The 25,203-nt window shown below is 39.7% G+C and overlaps 2 protein-coding genes across 2 annotated transcripts; both read right to left on the bottom strand.

Annotated features, from left to right (window-relative positions):
* Positions 1-303: 303 nt before the first annotated feature.
* crppa (CDP-L-ribitol pyrophosphorylase A) lies at positions 304-20,326 on the bottom strand. The gene is made up of 10 exons (XM_088409370.1): positions 19,960-20,326; positions 18,699-18,963; positions 18,389-18,538; positions 17,070-17,174; positions 16,960-17,005; positions 16,085-16,182; positions 13,739-13,816; positions 13,513-13,605; positions 12,277-12,393; positions 304-558 (listed from the first exon to the last, which is right to left on the bottom strand). Exons 1-10 carry the CDS (start codon positions 20,202-20,204, stop codon positions 454-456), a joined length of 1,302 nt encoding a protein of 433 aa, XP_088265496.1. The 5' UTR covers positions 20,205-20,326; the 3' UTR covers positions 304-453.
* Positions 20,327-21,163: 837 nt separating this feature from the next.
* On the bottom strand, positions 21,164-24,643 carry sostdc1a (sclerostin domain containing 1a). Its single transcript, XM_088411969.1, has 2 exons — positions 24,440-24,643; positions 21,164-23,076 (listed from the first exon to the last, which is right to left on the bottom strand). The coding sequence occupies exons 1-2, from the start codon at positions 24,639-24,641 to the stop codon at positions 22,622-22,624; spliced, it is 657 nt and encodes a 218-aa protein (XP_088268095.1). The 5' UTR covers positions 24,642-24,643; the 3' UTR covers positions 21,164-22,621.
* Positions 24,644-25,203: the final 560 nt, after the last annotated feature.

Genomic DNA, 25,203 nt, shown 5'->3' with positions numbered 1-25,203 from the left:
TTTCTTTCAATGTCTTATGCATGTGCAAAAATACTCGTTTTACTTAAATTACATATTTGGACCGTATACATATTACGTTATTTTGTACTATTGAAAATGTAACCTGCCCGCGAGTATAGCAGTTAGTCCCACACACAAATCTTCTTCACTGAAGATATTTTCGGTTGAGGAAAAAGTCAAAATAACCCCTCCCACTCTTTTCACGATATGAAAAATTAACTCAATTATGACTTTTTTTTTTTTAAGGCACCGATCAAATAGAATAGCATCAGTCTGGAGAGCATTAAAGGGACATTCCAGCAATTCCACATGTCCAAATCAATTTATTCATCACAGTGAAAAAGAAAAAACGCACTCCGATCAAGATGTGGAGGCGGGATTAGGAGATGAGTGACATCTTGTGCATTGCAGTCTTTTTGAATGCGGAGCCAAGCCAAAATGATTTCTAGGGCGTCACGCTTGTAGAAGTTGTCCCGCCAAAACCTCGCTCCGCTCCCGAATCAAAGCTGACGTCAGCTCAGCCGCTTTTGACGACGACGCTGCCCAACGCTCGGCATCCTGGGAAAAGAAATGACAACGCATCCAGTTTTTCGTCATTGGGATTTAGAAACTTGGCAACGGGAGCGGATAAGTGGACCTAATTGGTTGGTTTGATAAACGTGATGACTCTTCATTGTTCTGGTAAATGATAATAAGCCGCTTAGTATGTGCGTGATCTTTTATGCCTCCTACACGTGAGAACAATTTTCCAAGAATAACGCAACCAAATGAGGACGCTTTGGTGTCATATCTAAACACAACAGGCCACCAGAGTAAGTCTCTTGAGGCTCGCTTTTTCCATCAGCTTTCTACTTGAACTTTTTTATGTCATTTGACCCCCGCGACTTCTTCATTCCTTATAGGATGCCGACTCCCTGCTTGGATTTATTTCTTCTTCAGAAGTAAACCTGCTTCCCATTTGACAAAGTTCACCAGACTTCAGCTTTTAATGCTGATTTTTTTTCTTTCTCCATTGTTATCCTTTGGGGCATTTTTAGAGGTCTTCCAAAGAGAATTTGTCCGATTGCTATAAAATTTGAACCAGATATATAAAGTTACGCAAAACTGATGTTTTAGTTACGAAACGAAGTTTGATGACTCAGTGAAACAAACTTGACTTGGTCAACTCTTCAGCGTCAATGTTTCGCTGGATATCTTATGTGTTTTGAAGGTCTCGACAGATGAGGCTTCAATTCAGGTGCATGTGACTACGTATGTTCACGAAAAGCGTATAATCGGGCCTGACCGTGGATAATGACTTGAAGTAGTCTTTAATCACAACCAGGGAAGGAGGTCACGTTACCTAAGTTTTTTTTTTTTTTTTTCCTTTGAAAGGAGACAAACGTAGCCCAAAAACCTTTTATAAATGGTTACTTGTGAACGCAAAGAATCTTGGTCTCCTAGAAGAGCTTTGATTGAAAGTGGAAGTTAGTCTCGCTAGCTTCCACTCTTACGATAGGTCATAGTCTTGAAAGATCCATCGTCAATTTCATCGACTTAATTTGACTTTCGTCTTTCTCGTTTTTTTTACTGTCTAATCTTTTGTCTTCTAATGCTTCCAAATGCTATTGTTTTTTTAATTTTTGTAAGATTTTCCAACTGTACGCTGTGACAGATAAACAAGTGAAATGCATTTTTTTTTTTGTTTGTTTTTTAGCGAACATCCCCTAAAAGTATAAAATGGTTACCGTATTTTCCGTACTATAAGGTGCACCTTGAATGCATTGCCAATTGTTTTCATATATAGGGCGCACCAGATTATAAGGCGCATAGAATAGAAGCTACAGGTAGCGGCTGGGGTTGCGTAATGCATCCACTCGATGGAGCTGCACTAAAAGGAATGGCAATTGGATAAATCAGTCAAATTATTCAAATCAGAAATTAAGAATAAAGATGACTTGTGGAAAGTACTATCTGAAGAATGGGGGGAAAATACCTCTTGATTATATTAAAACACTGTTTAGATCAATGCCATAACAAATCCGGAGTTTAAGGGATATAACTATGATTCAATTTAACTTTTTTTTAATCAAAATTGCAAACACAAATCTTCAAACATAATTTTGTTGATTTAAAAAACAGTTTCTGGATATATTTTATAAAACTGTGCTTTCTTTAAAAAAAAATGTTTTTTGCACCTTATCAGCTTATACATTACCGTATTTTCGCACTATAAGGCCCACTAAAAACCTTAATTTTTTTAAAAAGCTGACGGCGCGCCTTATAATCAGGTGCAGTTTATATATGGATGAATATTGAGATTGGGATTCGTAGATGGGGAATGAATGAATGTTTCTTTTGTGTGTTTACAGTTGAACAAGGTTGCTCATATTGACATTTTATGATAGTATTGAGAGTTTAGAGTTAATATTTGAGTTAATGTTATTACGTTGAGTATTACTGCATTATGATTGAAAAAGTTTAAAAATATGTCATTAATTGAGGGTGCGCCTTATAATCCGGTGCGCCTTATATATGGAAAAAAGTTTAAAAATATGTCAATGATTGAGGGTGTGCCTTATAATTCCACTCTCACTGCTGGAAAATACGGCACTTAAAAATTGGAGCATATATATCATATCAAAATTTGGTGTTGTTAAAATTTCCCCAAAACTCAAAAAGGAAAACTTTCAGTTTATGTGCACCGGATTATGAGGCACGCGGTCAGTTTTTGAGAAAATGAAAGTACTTTAGGTTGCGCCTTATAGTGCGGAAAATACGGTATTTGTATAAATAAAGAATCTTGGTCTCCTTTGTTTTGATTGAAAGTAGCAGTTAGCCCTGCAAGCTTAAAAGATCCATCTTTGATTTTATCTATTTAATTCCCGGTGTTTAGTCCGTCTAATCTTTTGGCTGCTTCCAATTCTCAAAAAAAGCTCTTTAAAATGTTTTTGATCATTTTTTTTCCCCCAACCGCGCGGCGTGATCAAAGCAAGTTCTTTGTGTCCAGATGCGCAGGTGAAACGCATGATTTGAAAAGTAAAACTTCTTTCAAACCGATGATGAATCAAATTTTCCTGGTTCAGTTTTTCAACGCATGAAGGTATAAATGCGGTCGGGTACCTCTGAACTAAACAGTCATTTGCACATAACAAGACAAAAACGCATTTCGCGATCACCAAAGAAGATCAGAGGAAAAAGTCTCCTGTCCGCATTCAATTCCTTTTACTCCAGATATGCACGCAGTGTTTGAATCGAGCTTCAAAGTGGGGCGTTATTAAATCAAGTCGTTGTTTGCATGGTGGCACACGATTACTAAGCAGTCCGTTGAGAAAATGTGATCTGCGGGGTAGAATTACTAAACAACAACAGAGAATGAGGCATCAAAGGGACTGGAAGCGCTTGGTGGAGACTATTCCTGATGTAGAATGTGGGAGGTGGGGGGTACGTGATCCTTGGTGGGATTAGTGCATCTTCATCACAGGGCAAACAGTTTTGTGTAAATCCGTGTGATGAAACCGCTCCAGGCAAAACACCCCAGTCTGGAACAACGTTTTACCATTTTTTACGTCGTATTTTTTTAGACTATAAGGGCAGTCTTTATAATGGACTGACCGATTAGGATTTTTTTTTTTTTTTTGGCCAATGCTGATTTAAAATATACAGATTATTCACCCTATTTTTTTTTTAACTATAATTGATATAATAGTATTGGTTTCCTCCCAATGCATTTCATTTGGTGTCGATTATATGCGGATCTTCAGTATCCCCCACGAATAGCCCTCCCCTCCAAAAAAAAAGGCTTAGGTGAATTCTTTGTTCAACTTCCCTGCATTGCTCAGTTAATAATTTCTTGTAAAAATAAAGATTTGTTTTGTTTTAAATGACAGGTCCACAGAATGAGCTCGTCAACAAATTTCATGATATAATGTACATAGGGCATCTTGGTGGCACAGTAAATAGCACAGCCGCCTCACAGAAAAAGGTACATAAAAGTTAAAATAATCAAGTAAATATCAGCCATTTGGCTGATGTCTGAAGGGCCATAACTTAATTGATTCGGACCTAGTCTCAATGAAGAGGCCATTATTAGAAATTTAATACAGCAAATAAGTCATTTGATAAAACTTCAATTTGACATCCATACATTAGGCGCACCTTAATATAAGGCAGTCCTTCTTGATTATATTTTACCAAGCCCTCCCTAGGAAAGAGAACCCCCCCCAACTGCACAAGCATTATAATATCATCTACAAAAAGTCTGTAAATATACCAAAACCTGTATCCTACATTAACAAAAGAAAAAAAAAACAATATAAATAAACTTTTCACAACTGTTAATGATTTGTAAAGCATTAATACGGGTTACAGCTTAGTCCAAAACAGAAAAAAAAATAACAGAGTGAATCAAAGTGCCTGAAAAAAAAAAAAATCTTATTTTCCCACAATTGCGCTTCACATGACAAAAACAAAGCCTTTACCCTGGGGTCATTCGCAATAAAAAAAAAATAGAGCATATCAGATTCACTTTTCTTTCTTTGCGAGGTTTGGGTTTTGTTTTTACGAGCCTTAGCGCCCGCTGCACTCCCCGCCGCTGCAAAGCCTCACTTCATGCAGTCCCGAGCCAGAAGTGTCATCATTGATTGGCATGAACCAGATGTGTGTTTGGATAAACGCTTAACGGCAGGACGTTTTCCGTTCATCCTCTGCCATGTCCATTATGAACTAATCCGATCTTTTCTTGGCACATTTTATATTATGTTCATTCTCTTGACATGGGGCCTTTTCAACACGGACAGGCCGGCTAACATAAATTTGCATAGCATAGAAGTAATCATAAGTTAACGAAACAAAGTCGGGTCTATTTTTGACGAGAGGTGACAGCATTGTTTTAATATTCTGTAGATGGAAGATTGGGCACGAGCTGAAAGCAAAATCATTTCCATGTGTGGCGTATACATAAACACAAGCATTGATGCCGCCACTGCAACTTTTTAACCAGACTTCAATCATGGAGGACTCTGGCGAGCCACAAAGCGACAGGTCTTTGAACGGGGGGGGGGACTTTGCGACCACACAGCGAGCGTTCGCCCCTATCTTCAAATGCCACCAACGCAATGGACTCTTTCAAGTCCAAAAGGTCCCTTTGGGTAATTAGGAAGACGACCAGTGACACTCTCCCAAGATCCTGAGCCCCCCTTCATGATGAGCCAAGAGTCCTAATTAAATAACAGCTCACCATGACCACTGGCGACATGCCCAAACCGTAAACCAAGGAGAGACAGGGGCCCAAGAATGATATTTACAAACATTTACAGCCTGTTTATACTCATATTTGGCCTATTTACATGTCATCTTTTGGTTGGACAGTCGGGGCAGTTCAGTAGCAGACGCTTGAGGGCAGCATAAGAAACCGCTTTTAAAGGAGACCTTCTACTCATGAGTAAGACGTCATGCAGTTTTGGGCTGATTCAGTACAGTCAAATCCGCACTGGATGTCATTTGCCGTCAATGCCACTTGTGCCCGAGCAGCCGCGGACAGTTGAAGGCTTAGATAGAAAAGTAGGGTTTCAAGTTCATGCGTGTTGCCAATTCCTTGATGAGATGATTTACAAAGATAAGGAATTCAAAACCCCGAGTTGCAGTCGCATTAATGCCGAGGTTGATTTACGTCTGGAAAAGCACTTTCCACTGGCTCTGACGCTTCCATATATACTGCGTTTGATCCCTATCGGCGTTATTGAAACAGTCAAAGGCACGCGTAACCCCCCTTTTGGTGCCCCGACTGGTGACCGCTTCCATTTTCTGTGACCCGCAGAATCTGTGATGGATGGAGGCGTTCGATTGGTCTTTAACGCATCATTTACGAGGCTTGGAAATTTCCACTGGCAAATAAAATGTTGGTTTTGCACGAGAATTGACGGGCAGGATGTCGGTTTGCGAGGGCTTGTTCACGCTCGGCTGTCGATGGAAGAAGTTGAGTCTGGATTTTAGCGACTTACTGTAATTGCAGTTTTCGTCTAGAAAAAAAAGACTAATATAGGAAATCGACCATATATAAGATTATAGTTGTGCATCTGTCCAAAAAGACGATTTGTTGCGGTTTTCCATACCTTAAAAAAAATGCTAATATAGGAAATCTACCATTGTTCTATAAGATTATATTAGAGTCGCGCATCCGTCCAAAAAGACGATTTGTTGCGGTTTTCCATACATTACTTTGGGGTGCAAAACGATTGGACAGTTTAATTGGGAAGTGGTTTGGATTTGGTTCAACACTAGGGGATGATTATTTTAATTGTAAAATATGGCTCAGTTGAGAAAGTATGACACTTGTTTTTTTTTTTTTTTTAATTGGTTTCTTTTGCGTTCTTTTTTTTCTGTGGTCAAATTGACACATTGCTGACGGAACGCCCAGCTTTAAGTTATCAATAACAAGAGAAAAGGTAAAGAACTAGAGTCAAAACAATCTTTTGCAAAAAGGGAGCAATTACTTCTGGTGTTTTAACGCTCTCTGTTTTATTTAAAAGATTACAAAGAATGTTATTTTTATTTATTTGTCAGTACTGCAAACATGCCATTTCTTTCTAAGATTTATCGCAGCAAGAATACTTATGTTGACATTGGTGGAATGATTAGATTTGATTCAATTCACTTGTATATCTTTACAAGGAAAAAAGCTGTTGCATGCCTAATATGTATATCACAGTTTCACTGTTTTTATTTATGTATTTTTGTACATTTTGTTGCACGAGATTCCTGCAGAAATATTTTTAATGCGACCCTTTTTTTTAATGGGATTTTATTAGCGTCTGCCGGAAAGAGATTGCAATCTAGGAAACTAAATACGTTTTCCAGCATAAAGAAAGCAAACCCTTAGCTTTTGGGACCTCATGCCGAGAACAATTGCGCGCGTCGTAGCCTTTCACTAAAGCCCTTTCAACGCTTGTTTCCAAAATACATGGAAAAATGTAGCAGTTCGTTTATCACATCTAACGCACGGCGTCTCTCGAGGGAAGCCTAGACATGACTGTGGGGAGGTGTAAATTGAATGGATACTTTCCAGGGGAAGTCAATAACAAGACGTACAGTACATACCTCTTAACAAGTAGCAGAACGCTGGATGTTTTAGTGGAGGCCATTCAGAAGCATGCAGGCCGTGAGTGTGATGGATGAAGTGACGGCATTCATAATGCAAGCATGCATACACGCTTCAGAAGGGTGCTTTAGGCCTTTTGATCTGGATTTAGTTCCTGTACTAATATGAATTGTGCTGGGTATGTGGTAGGGCAAAGCTAGTAAGAGCGTTAGCATGCAAACTCCATTCAGATTCAATTCCAAATCTTGTGACAGTTAATCAGAGACATGAAGCCAATGTGCTGCTGCTATATTTGAACTCTGAGGGTTTCACAACAAGAACTTCTTAAACATGATTGTAATTAGAAAAAGTGTTTTTTTTCTTTCTTTCTTTTATTTTTTTAAGATTGCCTGAAAGTCATGCTGCGTGGCAAGTGTTCATCAGGATTCCCACTGGACCGTGATGTTGTGTTAGCATTTTTGCGTTGATGTAGCTACAGATCCAATCAAATCTTTTCAACAAGTTGGCATTTGGGGCATCTGGTTGCACTTTCTTTTGTCCGAACAAATGTTATTTCCCTTCTCGGCTGATGTAAATGCAAATAGAAGCGGAAGGTGAGCTTGGATAAAACAATCGCTAATGAGGCCTGTGCATGATCTCTGGGGTGCAGTAAGAAGAAGAAGCTGGGTGGTCAGAAACTTCTCCCAACGAGTGGCTACATACACAAATGTCATGCCCCATACTTTACACTTCTTTTAATTTTGGAACGCAGTTTCCCACTTGTCTAAGACAGTTCCATCTTTTTAATCGGGACAAATCAAAGCTAAGCAAACACACTCTGGAATGAATAATTCCCGAAGCCAACTTCAGGCGCTCGGGTTCCACACATCTGGAGCGCTCTCTTTCACGGAATAGCCCAGAAGATCCAGCTTGATACCATTCACATGTACTGCAGTTGTACTCAGTTGATCACCAAATGCTGTACTACTAATTACAAATTAGTAGCTTCCGTTTTGAAACAACAACACCCAGAAGTGGCAGATGGCCATCGACGATTTTTATTCTTGCATAAAAGCGCTTTCCGACATTCTTAACCGAAATTCTCATTCCATGAAATTGTATTCACTGTCTATTCTTTTTTAGTTGGGATATCAGCCGGTATGCAACTGTTGCGGTCATGCATTTATCACCTTTATCAAATAGAGCATTCACCAACTTTATGGGAGGATGTGATCTCGTGAAAAAGCGCCTTCATGTTATCGGGCTTGCGTACTGCGCCTCAGTCCTGCTTCCTTGTTGTGTTTATCCAGCTTTACACAAAATGTTCTTCTGTTATACAAAATGTTATACTCATTTTGCGCTAAAATTTCTTCTGCAAGAAGACGTAGCAGATGGTATACATCAGGTGTGTCAAACGTACGGTCCGTAGGCCGGATCCGGCCTGCAAGGAGGTTTAATCGGGCCCGCAAGATGGTTTTGTGATCAGTGATTAGGACCGAACCCATTAGTCCGATATCTAATAAAAATATACAGAAATTCTTATCGCTTCGGTGACAGAAAGCGGGACACTACATTAGCGCTCACATTAGCCTCTAGCTTTGTCATGCTACTATTTAGCGCAGGTAAAATTCACTGATGGCCCCAAAGAAATTCAGTGTGTAGGGTATTTTTCACCCATTTTTTCTTCCGTTTAAGTCAGTCATAAAACAAACAATTTTATTTGTAAAAAAAAAAAAAAAAATTCAACCTCTAGTACATAGCTTTCCATTTACCACCATATTTAATGCACGTTTACCTTCCTTGAAGATATTAAAAAAAAGATATTTTTCCTCTTAATTCAGGCCAGACCAAAAAGTATTGATTTTATGTATTATTTTATTGACAGAAGAAACTTAAAAAAAACAAAAACACAATGAGGCGTGGAAGGGGGGGGGGGGTCAATCTCTACCTTGTACATTTCAGGTATTTGGGCAAACATTATGCACAAGGGAACACTGTATCCCATTGATTAATTGAATAATCTGATACCATTTATTTGGCATTAAAGTGATTTACAAAGCCATTTTTCCCATTGGGGAAAAAGATCTTTAAAGAACCCTTTTGCAGCTTCCCAGAGGAAATAAACCTTCAAGCTATGCGCTTCCTACCATTTAACACCAGAGACTGGTTGAACATGGGGGACAACCGCTGGGATTTAGCCTGAAAAAGGTGGGGAGTGTGCTTAAACCACAGTGATACCACTTGTCCCTAATCTCCCTTGACCTAGAGCAGGGTGCAACTCAGAAGGTGTTCATAGCAAGGATTCTTTGGGCGGGATCGGCTTTCACCCGTCTGCCTTTCAGACCTTGCTGTGAACAGGTCCGGAAGAATAGACCCCGCGGAGTCCTTTTCACCCGACCTCGTCTCCATTCACGGCTGCTCTTTTCTTTCCCCGCGCAGGCTAATCTCCTTTCAGGTTTAGGATTCCGGGGCCGGGGAGGAAATACGGGCCTGGGTAAACATCAGGGCTCTCAGTGCGCTGATTACAACAGCCATACATCAGTCTGACATCAGACTGACAAGTGTCTTTTCAGAGGGTGACACAAGTGAGAGGGACCGAGCGCAGGGGAGGGATCCTGTGACACTTCCTATCCACGACCATGCGCCGCATACCGCCCTCACTTTCACAACACGGTGTCACCTTTTTAACGGGGATCCGGTGTCAAAGTATGAGGTTTTAGGTTTTCGCGGCTTGGCCCGCATCCAAGTATTAGCGGTGTTTTGAGAGGGCGCAACATTACACAGAAATCCTTCAGAGGTTAGATAATGCCATTCAAGTGTTTAAATCCATCCAAAAATCTGAAATCAACTTGGCATAGCTGAAATAGCCTGTGTTCTCTTTCAAAATGTCTTCTTCAGACTAAACCAGACTCAACAGGAAATTAACACATACGTCACCCTATTATTAATATGTGGCCAGAGTGAAAGGAAGACCTCCACCAAGGCCAAATGATGTCTTAATTTTTTTGGATGGAGGCGCAAGTGTGCTGCAAATTGACCTGCAAACCACAACACTGGCCAAAACACCATGGCAAAGGCATTAAATGGCAACTAGTGATTCATAAAGGACCTTCAAGGTCATTTGAAACATCATCTGGAAAGAATGACCTCGCATCCATCCAATTGTTGAAATATGGGAGATTTCTGTCACACACAGCCTATATTTGCTACGAGTCACTATAAGCAGTTTTCTTCCCAGGCATGTGAAGAGTTCAGGTGATTGTTGTCAAATGTAGGACACAGCCAGTTCTTGCTCTAAGACCTCAGGCATATGAATGCAGGAGATTGTTGTCACGTGTAGGATAGGCCCTAATTCACATATTTCTCAGAGTACAAGTCGATCTAACTCATAAGTCACATTTTTTTTACTTCAATTTGGCTGAATTTCACAAAACGCGAGTATAAGTCTACTTCTGACATTCGTGGTTACATAGATCATGGATGTCCAATTATAACGCATGGTGTGTGGTATTAAAATGACAAAATTATGGTGCAGAAACAAGACAAGTATGAGGCAATGTACGCGTGCATGCGCAAATGCTGAAACTAATGTTGCAACAATCAAATGATTTGAAGTTACAATGCTGAAAAAGACAAGTCGTCTTTTTGTAATGCGTTAAAGTCCGCCAAAATTATTCGCGCAGCCTTACTGTTGTCAACAAAGAGGCAATTAGGCAGCGCTTGACGAATGATTCAGTAATATGTTGACCCCCCTAATATGAGGGTTGAAAACAAGGAAAAAAAAAACTCAATTTTTTCCCTGAGAAATCCGGTATGCTAGGTTTCTATACATACACCCAAAACAGTGTCCTTGCAAGGTATATCAAGCATAAAAATTGTTACTCCTTGCTGTAGGTCTCTTTTTCAGTCTTCCTCCCAGCCGTATGAAAAACAAAAGTAGATTGTTGTCCCATGTAGCACACAGCCTTTGACACGTTCTTCCAAAGTATATGAAGAAAATGGGATATTGTTGTCACATAAATGACAGAACTCACACTTCTTGTCAAGGTCTTCACTGCCTTTCTGAACAGTTTTTTTTTAACCTCAGTGTTCTTATGAAGAAAAAAAAAACAACTATTGTTGTCCTATGCGTTGTCCTTGCTGTAGATTTTGTCTTATTGTCTCTTAACGGTTTTCCTCCCAGGTAAAGAACATTGTTCCCATAGTTAGACATTGCAATAAACTTTTCAGTTATCTTGACTAGTTTTCTTTCCTATTTTGGAAAATTTGTGAGATTGTTGTCCCATGGAGGACACAGTATTTTTGGAAAGCCTTATCTACTTTAGATAATAAAAGATAAAGATTTATCCCAATCTGTGTTTTTCAACATGTATTTCCATGGATTCCCCAAAGCATTCGTCTCCATAAATGAGAAGAGAACCGTAATGTCCAACATGTGATTTTTAAATCAACTGCAGATGTGAGCAAGACAACTTCTTCATCTTGTCCTTCCTCATTTTTTAGAGCAGAATACGTCCTTCCTAGACACGCAGCAGATTTGATTTATGAAGACAGATCAGCCTCATTTGTCCCACTGTCAAAGCCACTCTTGAAGATATCCCCCATCCAAAAAAAACGGTCCTGATTTGACTTGATGTGACGCTTGCATTTTTTTTTTACTAGCTCCGTCGGATAAGTCCACTATAATTAGCAAGCGATGAGTTAGAGATTTGAGGTGGACCACATGCTTTCCAATGATCCTCACAACACGTGTGGAGGTCAAAGTACTTTAAACTGCAAAGAGGGCTGACGTCTTCCTCGAATGTTTTGGCATTGGGTTCAACATGTACTAGAGAGAGGTTAGATCCCGCTGGATTTGACGCAAGTACAGAGTTTAAAGGAAAATCGGAGCATTTGTAGAAGACTCATTGCATCTATTCATTTTGATAGGACCAGGGAAATTGACGTTGAACCTTAAATGGCTGCTTCAAACCAAAACATAAGGATAGAAAAAAACTCCCAAAAGAGAAAATAACGGCAACGAAACGAATCAATTTCCAGAAAGGCCTTCACACCGGTTGATAAGAAACAGAAACGGGCATTCAATCAAGAAAAGACACAGCAAGAAATCATGTACAAAAGAGCCGCCTGTTTAGTTTGGCTGCTCTTAAAAAGATGCATCGCTCAGGAACGATCCATTGGCTGGGAAAAAGTCAGACATGAAAGACAAAGAATTTTACCTCTGACTGCCGCACGTGGACGCCGTACATGAGAATATTCCGGAGCTTGGCTGCCGAAGCCAAATCAGCAAAGGCTGTCGGCTCAACGGCCCATCGGTCCCGAGTGCTTAAATGGACCTATGGAAATGAAAGAGATAGCTCGGCTATGTCGTCCAAGTACCTGCGCCCGCAAGGTTATCTTACAGTTGGGGGACTTAGTCACATGACTTGCCTTGGTTAAAATCTAGGGATAACCCAGCATGACTTTAAATACAGATATTGAGTGCTGTCACAAATGTGGAAAGCGTTTAATGTCGTAACTAAGCAAGTTGGTATGATTTGACATACGACTTTCTTAAAACCAAAGAAAATTAAAAATCAATGTTTCCACCACATTTCCTTGATTGGTTTGAAGGTCGCAGATTCTGACTTAAGAATGACGTATGACGCCACATTAGCAACATACCTCTGCGACCCCGACTCCGTGGCTTGAGGCGGCGTCACCGTTTTCGTTTCAATCCAATTTTCTCAGACAAAACATTAGAATCTCTACCAGCAGCTCGCTTTTCCGCGCCGGAGGCCACGGACCGCCAACATTTTTTTTCTTATTGCTACCATGTGACCAAAGCTGTGATAAGTAACAGGCTGAGTGTTGCTATACAGAACATAAGACAAACGTTTTGGCTGCTTCGCTTACAAGCATGAAATTTGGAGGCCATTTGAACATTTCTCGAAGCCACAACTATCTGAACTTACTTCATGCTTCAAAAGGGTCAGGCTGGGTCATTTTGTGTGGTTTTAATGCCATTTCCTTCAAAACCTTTGAATTCAGTCTTGCCACCTTCCCCCATAACCTCCTTTTTTTTTTTAAATGAAGATTATGGGAGATTGTCACTTATAGGACACTGCTGATTAAAACAACAATATATGAAACAACCATTACTTGCTGCGGGACCTTCTTAGCAGTCTCTCTAACCAATTATATTCCCAGAAATTTCAAGTCAACAGCAGATTGTTGTCACATGTAGGACTCAGCCAGTAGAATACAGACCGTAAAGTAAATCCCATTGACCCTTTTGAGACCGCAGTTTTCTTCCGTGGCACATGAAGAATGTCGCAGATTGTTGTCAGATTTAGGATGCAGCCAGTAGTTGCCGTAAGTCATTTTTGCAGTCCCTCTGACTAATTTTGTTCCCCAGCATATTAATATAAGAGCAGATTGTTGTCCCCATGTAGGAAACATGTAGAACTACTCACCACAACGACAACAACCGGGTTGAGAAGCGTTTGACTGTTAGCCTCCACTGCTGCAAATATGGTCTTCACCTTAGCCAAGTCAGAGACATCCGTCTAAAACACCAAGAAAATCCAAATCAAGATAAGCTCTTCAACAGCAGATGTGATATTTTTCTGTTAAGCAGCCAGATAGTAAATTTGTTTGAATGAAGCGATGTTTTTCTTCCTGTGAAAATTGTAAACATACAAAAAATTGGATGAAGTTCCAGGCCTTGAGCAGATACCTGCCGTTGTCTCCAGTCACATCTGGGATAATGTTAACCTCCTGGAAGACAGAGACATTCCCTTCAATTAGGACTTCTAACGGTATTTACGAATTGTAACATTTCAAGGACTTAAAAGCCTTCCAGTTCGTGTTTATGTCACCACCTCAATTACCACCTGATCCGAACTCTCCATCGAATGCCTAACCCCTACCCCAAGGCAAACCTTAACGCCATCCCCTTCCCCAAAGTTCTAGCTCTAATCCTAACCCCTAGGCACCCCCTTCCCCTCCACTTTAGTTTACATCTTTCTGTTCCGTCTGGCCTTGGCGGAGGGAACGTGAAAAGAGGAGAGGATATGCCAGTCAAATGTGGTCCTTCAACATCACGCCCAGCAGCAAATAAACACAGACAAAAGTACTTAGCATCTGGCCTGTCATTCTCACTTTTAGAAAAACACCAAGCGGTTAGAAGCGCTAGACTAGAATGAAAAACACATGTCGAAAGCCTAATTAGTTCGGAAAGGTGAACAGGAAATCTATTTTGCCCTAAGATGATGGATTTGGAGGGTTACGAATGGATGAGATCTATAGCAGGTTTGTCACAAAATCCCAGACGGAAATGTTTGCTTTTAACAACGAAAGGGATTGACATTGGAAGACACCGTTTCCTGAGCGTCTCCAATCAGGCACCACTGAACCCAAATCACCTCGAGGACTCCATCCAGGCCACCTGGCAAAAGATGATGGAGGACTTGGATCTCGTAATTGCGGTGGTGGTCAGTTGGTCCGGGAAATCCGAACCCGCGCGTGTAATTTGTAGATCTCAACACGAGCAGGTGATGGGACAGAATCAACATCTAAGGTCTGCGGATGATCCGCAGATGCGCCTTGCTATCATCTGCTAGCGGTGGTGGGAATTAAGTCACGCATGTGCGAGTCATAAGTGAGTCTCAAGTCTTAGGCACTCAAGTTTCAAAGAAGTTCCAAGTTACTTTGACAAGACGAAATGCTGGTCAAATCCCTATTAAGTTTCAACCAAGTCGAGTCATTAGCTACGTTGCACTCATTAAATGTGCTATGTTTTTATTTGTTCATTTTTAAAATTCGGAACAAATCCAGATTAAATGTTTCGAACAATGTTGTGTTGTTTTTAGTCAAGTTACTGCACCGCGACAGTTCCAACTTCAAAATGTCCTTTATTTGATAAACTAAGGTTTATTTTGAAGGTTTGGCATATTTTATTGATATGTAGCGTAACAACAACTTTTACTGCAACTGGCTTGACATATTTTTTGTTTTGTTTACACTAATAAACAGGTACCTCGGGCAAGAAATATTTCCTTTAAATGTTTTTTTTAAACCAAGGTACCTTATTTTCCGCACTATAAGGCACACCGAAAAGCCTTAATTTTTTTTAAAAAGCTGATAGTCCGCCTTAAAATCAGGTGCACCTTATATATGGATGAATATTGAGATTGGGATCCGTAGCTGGGGAATGAACCGATAAAATAAGCTTTACCTGTTTCTTTTGTGTGTTTACAGTTGAACAAGGTTGGTCATATTGATATTGAGTTATCATGCTTTTGAGACTTTGGAGTTATTATTTGAGTTATTATTGTTATTACTTTGAGTATTACTATATCGTGATTGAAAAAGTTTGAAAATATGTCATTAATTGAGGGTGCGCCTTATAATCCGGTGCGCCTTATATATGGAAAAAGTTTTAAAATATGTCATTATAATCCGGTACGCCTTATAGTGTGGAAAATGCGATACTCAAAACACTTGAGGGCTTGTTTCAGCCCTTACCAAATTTTGGACAGTGTCTTTTACTGATATTTTACTATATTTTCCTAGGTCACATTTATTCCTTACTTGAGTCTGCAGCAACATTACATTGCTTCGACTGCTTTTGTAATTAGATTACACGAGTTATTCAAATAATCGTTGCAGTCCTAGTCTAGTCTTTCAGTCTCAAATAATAAAATGGGCGACTTTAGTTCAAGTCAAGTCATGTGACTGGGGTCCCCCACTTCTGTCCGCTCGGTCGTAACATGAGCTAGCAAGCAACAAAGCGACGAAGGCCGCCGCACACCACAATTAATCAAACAAAAGTGCTGCGGTTCAGCAAATGTGACGGCCATCTGCTCTCCTGCGTGCATACAGTCACACTTCATTACTTGTTTGACCACAGACAGGCCGGTTGTTTCACCAACGGACCACCCAGATGATGCTCATATGAACACGCGCTCATTGATGCTCTTAGTACATAGGAAAATAGACGGGTGCGTGTGACACAGACATGGTGATGGCTCCGATTTGCGTTACCATTTCTTGGCTACGAAAGGCCTTGTGGAGAGTTTCGGCCAGCATCCTTGCATGCGAACATCCGCCAGTGATCACGCAGGCTGACCGAGATAGCGTGTCTGGAAGGAAAGGATGCAAAACAAGATGGACGACAAGAGAACAGTAAATCATATGTTCACCAATTTTAGGGTCCTGGGATCCGTAGGAGAGAAAATCTTAATGGCTTAATGACTAATATAGATGCCACATTTTTTTCTTTGTTTTAATGTTCTGATGGCTATAGATGTTAATTTTTACAATGCTGAGAAATAACATCCTGAAGTCATACTGTAGATTAACGAGGGAATTAAGTGAATTAAAAAAAACACCTAACCTTAGGAGTGCCTCAATTCACAAGTTTTCCCAATATATTGGCGTCATATAGATACAGTATATATTTATAAGTGTGTGTGTATATATTTATACTTTTTCCCCAGTTTATGGTGCTAGACAAAAATGGGAAAAAAAAAAATCAGTTTGATAGCATTTTGTGAAGTTGTTATGGTAAATGCTTAAGTGTTTAGAATGTAATTGATTAATTAATTTGAATTAAAATGGTTAATGTGCTGTTTTTTTAGTGTAAGCTCACCCTAGAGATCGAATCATTTATGTATAGTAAATCCAACATTGTTTAGGATAAAGCATGGAAGACAATGAAAAAAATAATCCATATTATATCGCAAAATTGAGAAGGGGGAAAAAGCAATTAGAATATTTTCAGTATCACTCAACCATTATTTTAATTTCAGTGGGGAAAATCACTTTGACATGAGTAAATGTCAAGTTTTCACAAGTTGATTCCTAAAATTCAATAAAAACATCCAGGATTTTTTTAAAATCAAGGTTACGTAGCTCACCTTTGACGATGGACTCCGCAGCAGCCAAATCTCGTTTGTAGGTGACCTGAAGTACATCAAACTTCTTACATATCAACTCAATCACATGGGAATCAAATTGAGCAAATCACCTTCCACAAAGTGGGCGGGCCCTCGACGAGCTTGGCATTCGTGGCGCAGCACTGGAGCACCAGATGGAGACATTCGGTACCAAAGTCAAAGTCGGCCTCGGTGCACTGAGGAGGGAAGGTGATGACATCTCAACCACAACAATCGCGGGTAATTCTCTTTGTTTTATATTTACTTTGAGCGTAAACTTGAGATTGGTATTTTGTTTTTTCAGGAATTGTTCAATATAGGCCGAATTGCTTTGTTTGACTGCAAGTGAAAGCAAAACAAACAGCCGTGCAACTGCATGTCTCACAAACATTTTCATCTGGAGTTTGAAACCGCCGGGTTTGCTGTTTTACAAAGTGACCCAGACCAAAAAAAAAAAAAGCTGGCCAAATTCTTAATGCACATTAAATTACACACCACTCCAAAGCAAAACAGTGTGTCACATTAAAAGAAATTATGACTAAAGCACATCAAAGGAGCAGCTTACAAGCAAAGAAATAATGTCTGCTCATGCATCATCCTGTTGTCTCGTGAAAACACTTTGACACTGCGCGTCTGCTGATATTTCACCAAAGCTTAATCTGGCGCCTTTCATCTCACTGTCGTCATCAGAGGAACAATGAAAACATCATCATTGGTTGCACCGCATCCTTCACTTCTCTTGGCCAGCTGAGATATTTTCCCATGTTTCTAAAAATGCATAAGCCTCTTTTGTGGAGGGCCACATGCAGCATACTACATTCTTTAATGCTGCACATTGTTTGCTGTACTTTTTGCATGAACTTAGCCATTCTTTCCTATAGTATGGGTTCATTAAAGGACTTCATGATTTTTTTTCTCTTTCCACAGTTGAACATATGCATATAAATTACATTTGGCACATTGCCAATTTAATTTCTTAGGAGTTTTATGGTACTGACATTTCTAATAAGGAAATAAAACATCTCTTTACTGGGCCTTGCGTCTCATCATGTAGCTGCCATGCTCATTTTTGTGATATTGTTCATTGTTGCTGGCCACGAAACATCCATTCCTCCTATCAAATCGGTCCCCGTAGGAACCCAATATTCATAACAACAGTTCCCCCCGTGATTGACTGACTATTGAGCAGTGTGGTCCCAAACACACATTTTCGACATTTACCCATTTTTTACAGTAAAATATAACTAAACGTTGCTGTTTACTTGGTCGACTCAGTACAAAATCTCTCCTCCTCAATACAGAGCAAAAATGAAATCAACCACTGCGCCACCGAGTCGCCCCCTTTAAAGAAATCAATAACATCCATTTACCAATGTTGTTTTCTCACCTATCCTGTTTCTAGTCTACGTACCCTCTGATAGGCTCTATGGATAATCTTGTACATGAAGGCCTGAGGCATCTCGCTGGCTCTGTACTTGGCTCGCTCTAACGAGTGGTCCAGGAAGCCCTCAGATGTGGTGGCGATCACCGTGGAGACGAGCGGTCGGATGGCCCCTGATGCCTAGGGGAGGGAAAAATAAGGAGGAGATCAATTGGCAACACGACGCAAGTTCGCAACAGTTTTTTTTTCTCTCCCCAATTTGCTGTCTCAAAAACTAAACAAAAAAATCGTCAAATTGTGGTGACACATTACTGGCATCACAAAACTGTACTATACCCACCCCGTGTTTTCGGGCAGCCATGGTTATTTGAAACAGGAAGTCCTCCTCCACAAAAGGCCGCACGGCGTCATGGATGATGGCAACCATGTTCTCCCTCTCTTCTTCGTCACCCAAAGACATGACTCCATTACAAATGGACCTATGACGCGTGGAACCACCTGTCACGACCCGGACCTTGGTGTGCTGAAAGCGCTTGATGATCTCTTCCATCAGGTCCGTGTTTTCTTTGGCCACGACAACCACAACGATGCGGACCCATGACACCCTGCGAGGACATGGCTTAGTCACTGGCGTGTTTTGAAGGCTAAAACATATGTTACTTGATGGCCACTTGAGTGTGACACAAGAGTAGATTTTCCACGACAATCCCATCCCACTCCCGCAGAAAATCATAGTCATGGTAAAAATGACTCCTAATTTGTCCTGCTCCTGTTCAGAGTGAATACCACTCTCATACTGCTCCTATTTTACAGGTCAGCCACATAAAACAAAACTGCATAATCTTGTCCCCAACTGCTCCCATTAATTTTTTCCCTGTACTATCCCAATCATGTCATTAAAAGTAAAGTTAAAGTGCATAAAAGTTCACTTAAATTGTCTAGCTCAAAGCAAGCAAGGAAGAGGTTGCTGGTACTGCACAAAATGCCACGGCCCTTTCCAATTTTATGTATTCCTTAGATGTAAAAGTTTGAAAATATTCTAGTGTGAACCTAGCCTAAATTGTATGTAAGTCTAAACGCCATGACTAATATTGTGTTGGTGGAATAACAATTAAAAAGTTGAATTAATCCACCTGTTTTATACCATCCTATCAGGAGGGGAGAGGGAGTAATTTTGTTATTCTCTTGCCGTCTGCTGAGAGTGATTTTTTTTTAGATTTCAGATATTTTATTTTTTTTAATTTAGACAGTGCTTTGTCATCTTATTTGCTTTTGGCTTTCAACCACTAGGTGGCGAAAATTCACTTTGCCAACCGTATGAAACAAAAGAAGAAGACAAATTTCGGTCAAAATAAGATTACCCCTAGACAATCCTGAACTGTCGTACTTGATTTTTGGAATATTTCAACTCAAGAATGCCACGGCAATGCTACTATTACGAATGAAACGGTTCTAAAGAGTTAAAATGCATAATATCTCGCAATGTTTCTATTGTTGAGTTCAGCTCTAGTACTGTCAGGTACTGAAACAATGACTCGACTTACACTGGTTAGAACACTGACATACGAACAAAGTTTCCCAACTCAAAAGTGTTACCATACCTCTCAAAAGCCTGAATGGTGTAGCTTATAAGCGGTCGGCCTAATAGCAAGCAGAACTGTTTGGCAGTCTGCAGTCCGGTCCTTTCTCCGCTGCCCCCGGCAGGAAGAACCACACATACCGGGAAGTCCACGGAAACGCTGACGGGCGCGAGGCCGCTTTCCCCGCTTTGGCTGGAAAGGAAAGTCGCAGGATGTGCGGGCCTGTTCGGCTCCTTCCGCAACGCGTCAACACGATGAACGTCCATCACCTTCCGATTGGAATGTCACGACATTCCATTCCCGATCTAGTGTTGGAAGAGGTATGCAATACTAACTTGATAATTTTGAAGCCTGTATTTCAGTTTACGTCTCACTTCCGCCATTCGCATTCAAAATAATACGCGTTTGTGTCAAATAATGCAAGTAGAATATTTGATATCCTTCTACTCGCTATCTTATATAAATGTATTTCAATCTCATATTTAGTTGTTTTGTGGAATATGTATTAAGACAATAAGATGAATCGACTATTTGCCATGAAATAAACATTGAATAACCTAAATCAACCACCAACGGCGACCAAAAATATTGTCAGTGGTTAAGAAGTAATTTAAAGCAGGACTTGTGGTTGATTGAACTATCAACTTGCTTTAGTAAATATAAATATTTCATTTCCGCTGAAAATGGACTGAATTCAGACAACTTTATGTACACAAGTGGACTGGGAATGTTCTCGCGAGATTCCGTTTTTTTGTTTTGCATTGTAGACACCTCGCGAGATCAGAGGCTCTCAACGTTCCTGCTTGAAAAATTGTGTGGTCTTGCTTGCTTCTAAAAAGCGTGAGCTAAATTACATAAGGTTTTTTTTTTTTTAAAAATATTTATTTATTTATAATATTTACTCCTTATATTTTGGAATCTTATGCACGATTGACATTACTGTGCGCAACTCAAGTCTCAGGATTTGGTGAAAAGTAAATTTTGGTATATTTAACACAGATTTTCACATTATTATGAGGTCCACAAATAAATCATTTAACTTCGTTCTTTACTATTTAATATGGATTACGTTTTTGCTGGAATGTTCGTATGATTGATTTGTTACAGTAGGTTCTGAATTTAAAACTTTATTGACAAAGCTTTTGTACACAAAAGAGCCACATAGAGAATATATTACATAATTACATCGTGCATTTTTTTGTACACATGTTTGTAGGAGGGAAATAAATGCATCATTTAAAAATGGCAAAAACCTGGGATATTTATGTACATGTACAAATATTTACACAAGCGTGGTGTTCCAAAGGCTGGAAAATTAACTGGGGATATCCATGCAAATTAATACTTTTGGAATTATTCCAAATTGGAAACCTGCCATGGGTAGCAATGGAAGTTAACTTGGAAATGAGGATCATATTAACCATTCCTTGGTTACATGAAAGAGTGTAACACTATTATAATGGAATGAAAATTCCTGGAATTTTGCAACCATATTTTGAGCTCTTCGGTGGCACATACTGGTGTTGGATGTCGTTTCAGAAAAAAAGCAAAAATACATAGCAACACAGAACAATGCATAGGTTTCTCAACATTTTTGTTCACATTATCTTAATATCAATAAAGTCCATCGAGCTCCTACAGTTTGACACAAATCAAGTCCAACCTACTGAGGGACACCATAATTCTCATGGACCTTTTCACCATGTCGTCACGTATACTTCCAGGTGGCAAAGGTTTTAGCAATATCATACCGTACTGTTGCAGCACTGCTCATAAGCCAAACTTTTCAAATCGGTTGACAAAGTCAGAGGGAGGCTGAATGTCTGATTTACCTTACTCCCACTGTTGTTTTAACTCGCTAGTCAAAATTAGGATATTATGTAAGGTAATTTGAGGTGTAAACCCAGCCATAAACTACTTTTCAAAATGTAAATTGATGAAATACAAGAAATTCTTAAACGGTTAAGCCTCCTTAAAAGTGAATTCAAGATTTCTTTTTTAATATTAAACAGAGGAGCAATGATTAATCGATCGTATTAATAAAGTTCCTAAAAATTACTAATTATTTAGAATAATTGAGAAATCTTTTGGATACCCTTCATTTCAGCATCTCACCAATTAATGTTATCCAGTTACTGTATCCCTTTATGAAAGCAGTCTTGAAGTCATTTGAACCGACATAAAATCTTAGCTTTCACGTTGGAAAATGCTGATCATTTTTTGGGGCTTTTTTCTGGCATGTTACGAACCAAACTGAGTTGTTATATATTCATGTCGATTTGAAATGTTGGCATTTTTGAATGAAGGCAAGGAAATTAGACAATAAAAAAATAAAATCACGTTTGTCAATAAGGTTGTCGTTGAAATTTGTAATGTATGAAAACTATGCAGTACTTAGTGGTGGCAATATTGGGTTCAACTTTTTTTACCATTTCAGTTCTTCAAATTTTGGGGCGTGGCTAAACCTTTTTTTTTAATTAAGGAAACGGTAAAAAAAAAAAAAAAAACTGGGAGAATTTCTGGCAGTGTAACGCTATACACAAAAATGTGTTGTCATGTTTCTTTTAGTTAGGATCATTTGCATTCTGCCACCTGGAAGTAGTCCTGTTTTATTTTATTTTATTTTTTTTTTTAACAAACATGATGTAATAATTTATTGGCAAGGCCTCAAAACCTGCAGTCCTCACGGTGCAGTCTGGTGCCAGTTTTGGCTCATGTGCTTCTTTCCCAGTGATTTCCTGCTCTTGGACTTGTGCGGGACCTGCGTCTGCTGGGGCGTCAGACCCCCAAACTTGTGCCCTGACTCGTTGTGGTGCCTGGAGAACCTCTTGCACTTACAGGATGTGACCACGGTGATTTTGTATGTTCTGGTGCTGCTGTCCTGGCACTGCAGCCGGATGCGCTGAGTACGGGTTTTGTCGTTGACGCAGCGCCAGTCTGGGCTGCCGCTTGCGGCTGTACTATGGCGAGTCCAGAACTTTTTTAACTGGTGGGTCCCACCGATCCAGTTGTGAAGCATCTGAGCTGGGAGACACTCGCCGGCGCACACCAGCTCCTTAATCGGGTGAATGCTGGTGCAGTGGCCATCAGAGATGTACTTGGTGGACCTTAACTCCCTGCAGCCCATTTGGCTTCGTTCTGAGGGAACATAACCGAAACTCAGGTCAATAAACTGCACACAAACTGACAACTTATTATGAAGTCACACATTTCTCCAGGTGGCTCATTCTGATAGGATTTAAAAATAAGGATGAACAACTGCCAATCCGATCAGAAGATATATGAATTTATCTATTTGAACTAATTGATATCACAAACAATGGGCCCACAAATAGCCAACATTCTTGTATAATTAACATCCACCAAATTGCACAATGAAAAACTATTAACAATAAACATTCTTACACTCTTTTCTCCAAAATGTTGCTGCAGGCTCACATTTTTGCCTGCTGTAACACAAACCGGCATCCATTCATAACATCACACACCTCTCTGACAATGGCTGCCTTTCCCTGACACCGTTTGATGAATAGAGAGAATGACTTCACCCCAGGAGATGTCATCACCGAGCCTATCAGGTGAGTTAATTTTTTACAAATTTCTTCTTATTTTTTCCACTCTTTATTCTATTGTCAATGAACATTATGTCAAGCAATATGCTTTGTGGTCTGTTTTCCTGGTATTTGCTGCTAATCCAAAATTTACTAGTACTTACTAGTTAGTTGATGCACTACTGCTACTAATGATAATGTTTGTTATTTCATATATTACATTGCTACAGGTAAAAAAATAAAAATATAAAATACCGTACCACTCTGTGCTTGGACTATTGAATGCTTTTGGCGGCCTCTAGTGTTTTTTGGCCTTAAGCAGGTTCTTAGTTGTCTAATGCGATGGATGGATTTATAAATTCCTCTAATATGGAAAAAAAAAAATCGACCTAATTTCCACATATCCCTGCTTTAAACTATCATCAGACAAAACTTAAGCTACAACTTCAGAAATGTTGCCTCAAGAGAATGTCAAAATAATATGAGATGGATACCGTACATCCATTTACCTCCAAATTCATTACGTTTCGAGAAAGCAAAAAATGGTTTGATGGTATCATGTTAGATTAATTTAGCTATTTTAATAACTTCATTTCAGTTGTAGTATCGCCTGAGTATTTTTTTTTTTTTTTTTTTGCCACCCGATGACAGGAGAAGCAACATATTGCCCATCCATAGTTTTCTTTTAGAGATTTATTTGATGTCTTGCATACTATTTACTGGTTAGTTTACTGTATTTGGCAAAAGTACTCACATACCGTTCTGTACACTTAAATATTTGTAAATTGATCGACTTGAGTGATACTTTTTCAATATTTTTAAGTTAAGCTCATTTTTTAACTTTTCCATTGTATCCAAATTAAAATGCAAACATAACACTTCTGTTTAAATAAAAAGTCCCAATAAAGTCAAAGTCAAACTGCTCCAGGTTCTCACTCGTGTCGTCTTACCGCTTCTGTCCCGCCCCGTTGCTCTCCCACCGGCCCGAGCCCGGTTCAGGGACATGTTTCCCGGCTTGGCGTCCTCCTGCGACGAACCGACGTGCGGGAAGAGGCTTCCCACATGCTCTGTGGCGTCGTTGTTGAGGGCCTGACTGCTCCTCAGGAGGATGCAAAGTAAAAGCAATGAGTGTGAGAAGGACTCTGGGTGCATGGTGCAAGAGGAAAAGTAGGGAGTTAGTGATGAAGAGAAGGATGCTGCAGCTGGTTTTATACAGAGGAGGGGTTTCAAGGTGCTTGTGTTTGGGTGGGTCACCAACTTGGGAGTACTCCCACTTCTGCTTATGTCTGATTTTCAAAGCAAAAGAACAGGCTTGAAAAGATGCTTTAAAAAATTTTTTTAACATTGATGAATTCCTGCTTATTTGTCGCTTGACATTCTTATTTTTGTTCGCAGCAGAGCCAATAGCCTGCAAACTGTAAAAAGAAAAGTCATCATTCACAGTTGCAAAACTAACTTATAAAACAAAAAGACAATTCTGTGGCTTTAAACCCCAAAACCTTCAACATAACCAAATACTGACAAAGGAAATTTATCTTAAGGCTAATATCAATTAGCATTCATATTGCAGTATTTGTAAACCTTTCTTTGGGATTATTTCCTGCAGCACAACCACTGACATCATGCGTTCCATCAGTCTTTTTTTTTTTTTTTTTTTTTTACTTTTTTCCTTCCTTCTTCCTTCATACCTTCCTTCAACGGCAGCTTTGTTGTA

Source organism: Hippichthys cyanospilos, chromosome 3, assembly GCF_059441005.1.
Source record: "Hippichthys cyanospilos isolate Australia breed blue-spotted pipefish chromosome 3, RoL_Hcya_1.0, whole genome shotgun sequence".
NCBI lineage: Eukaryota > Metazoa > Chordata > Actinopteri > Syngnathiformes > Syngnathidae > Hippichthys > Hippichthys cyanospilos.
This window is presented reverse-complemented; position numbering and strand designations above follow the sequence as displayed.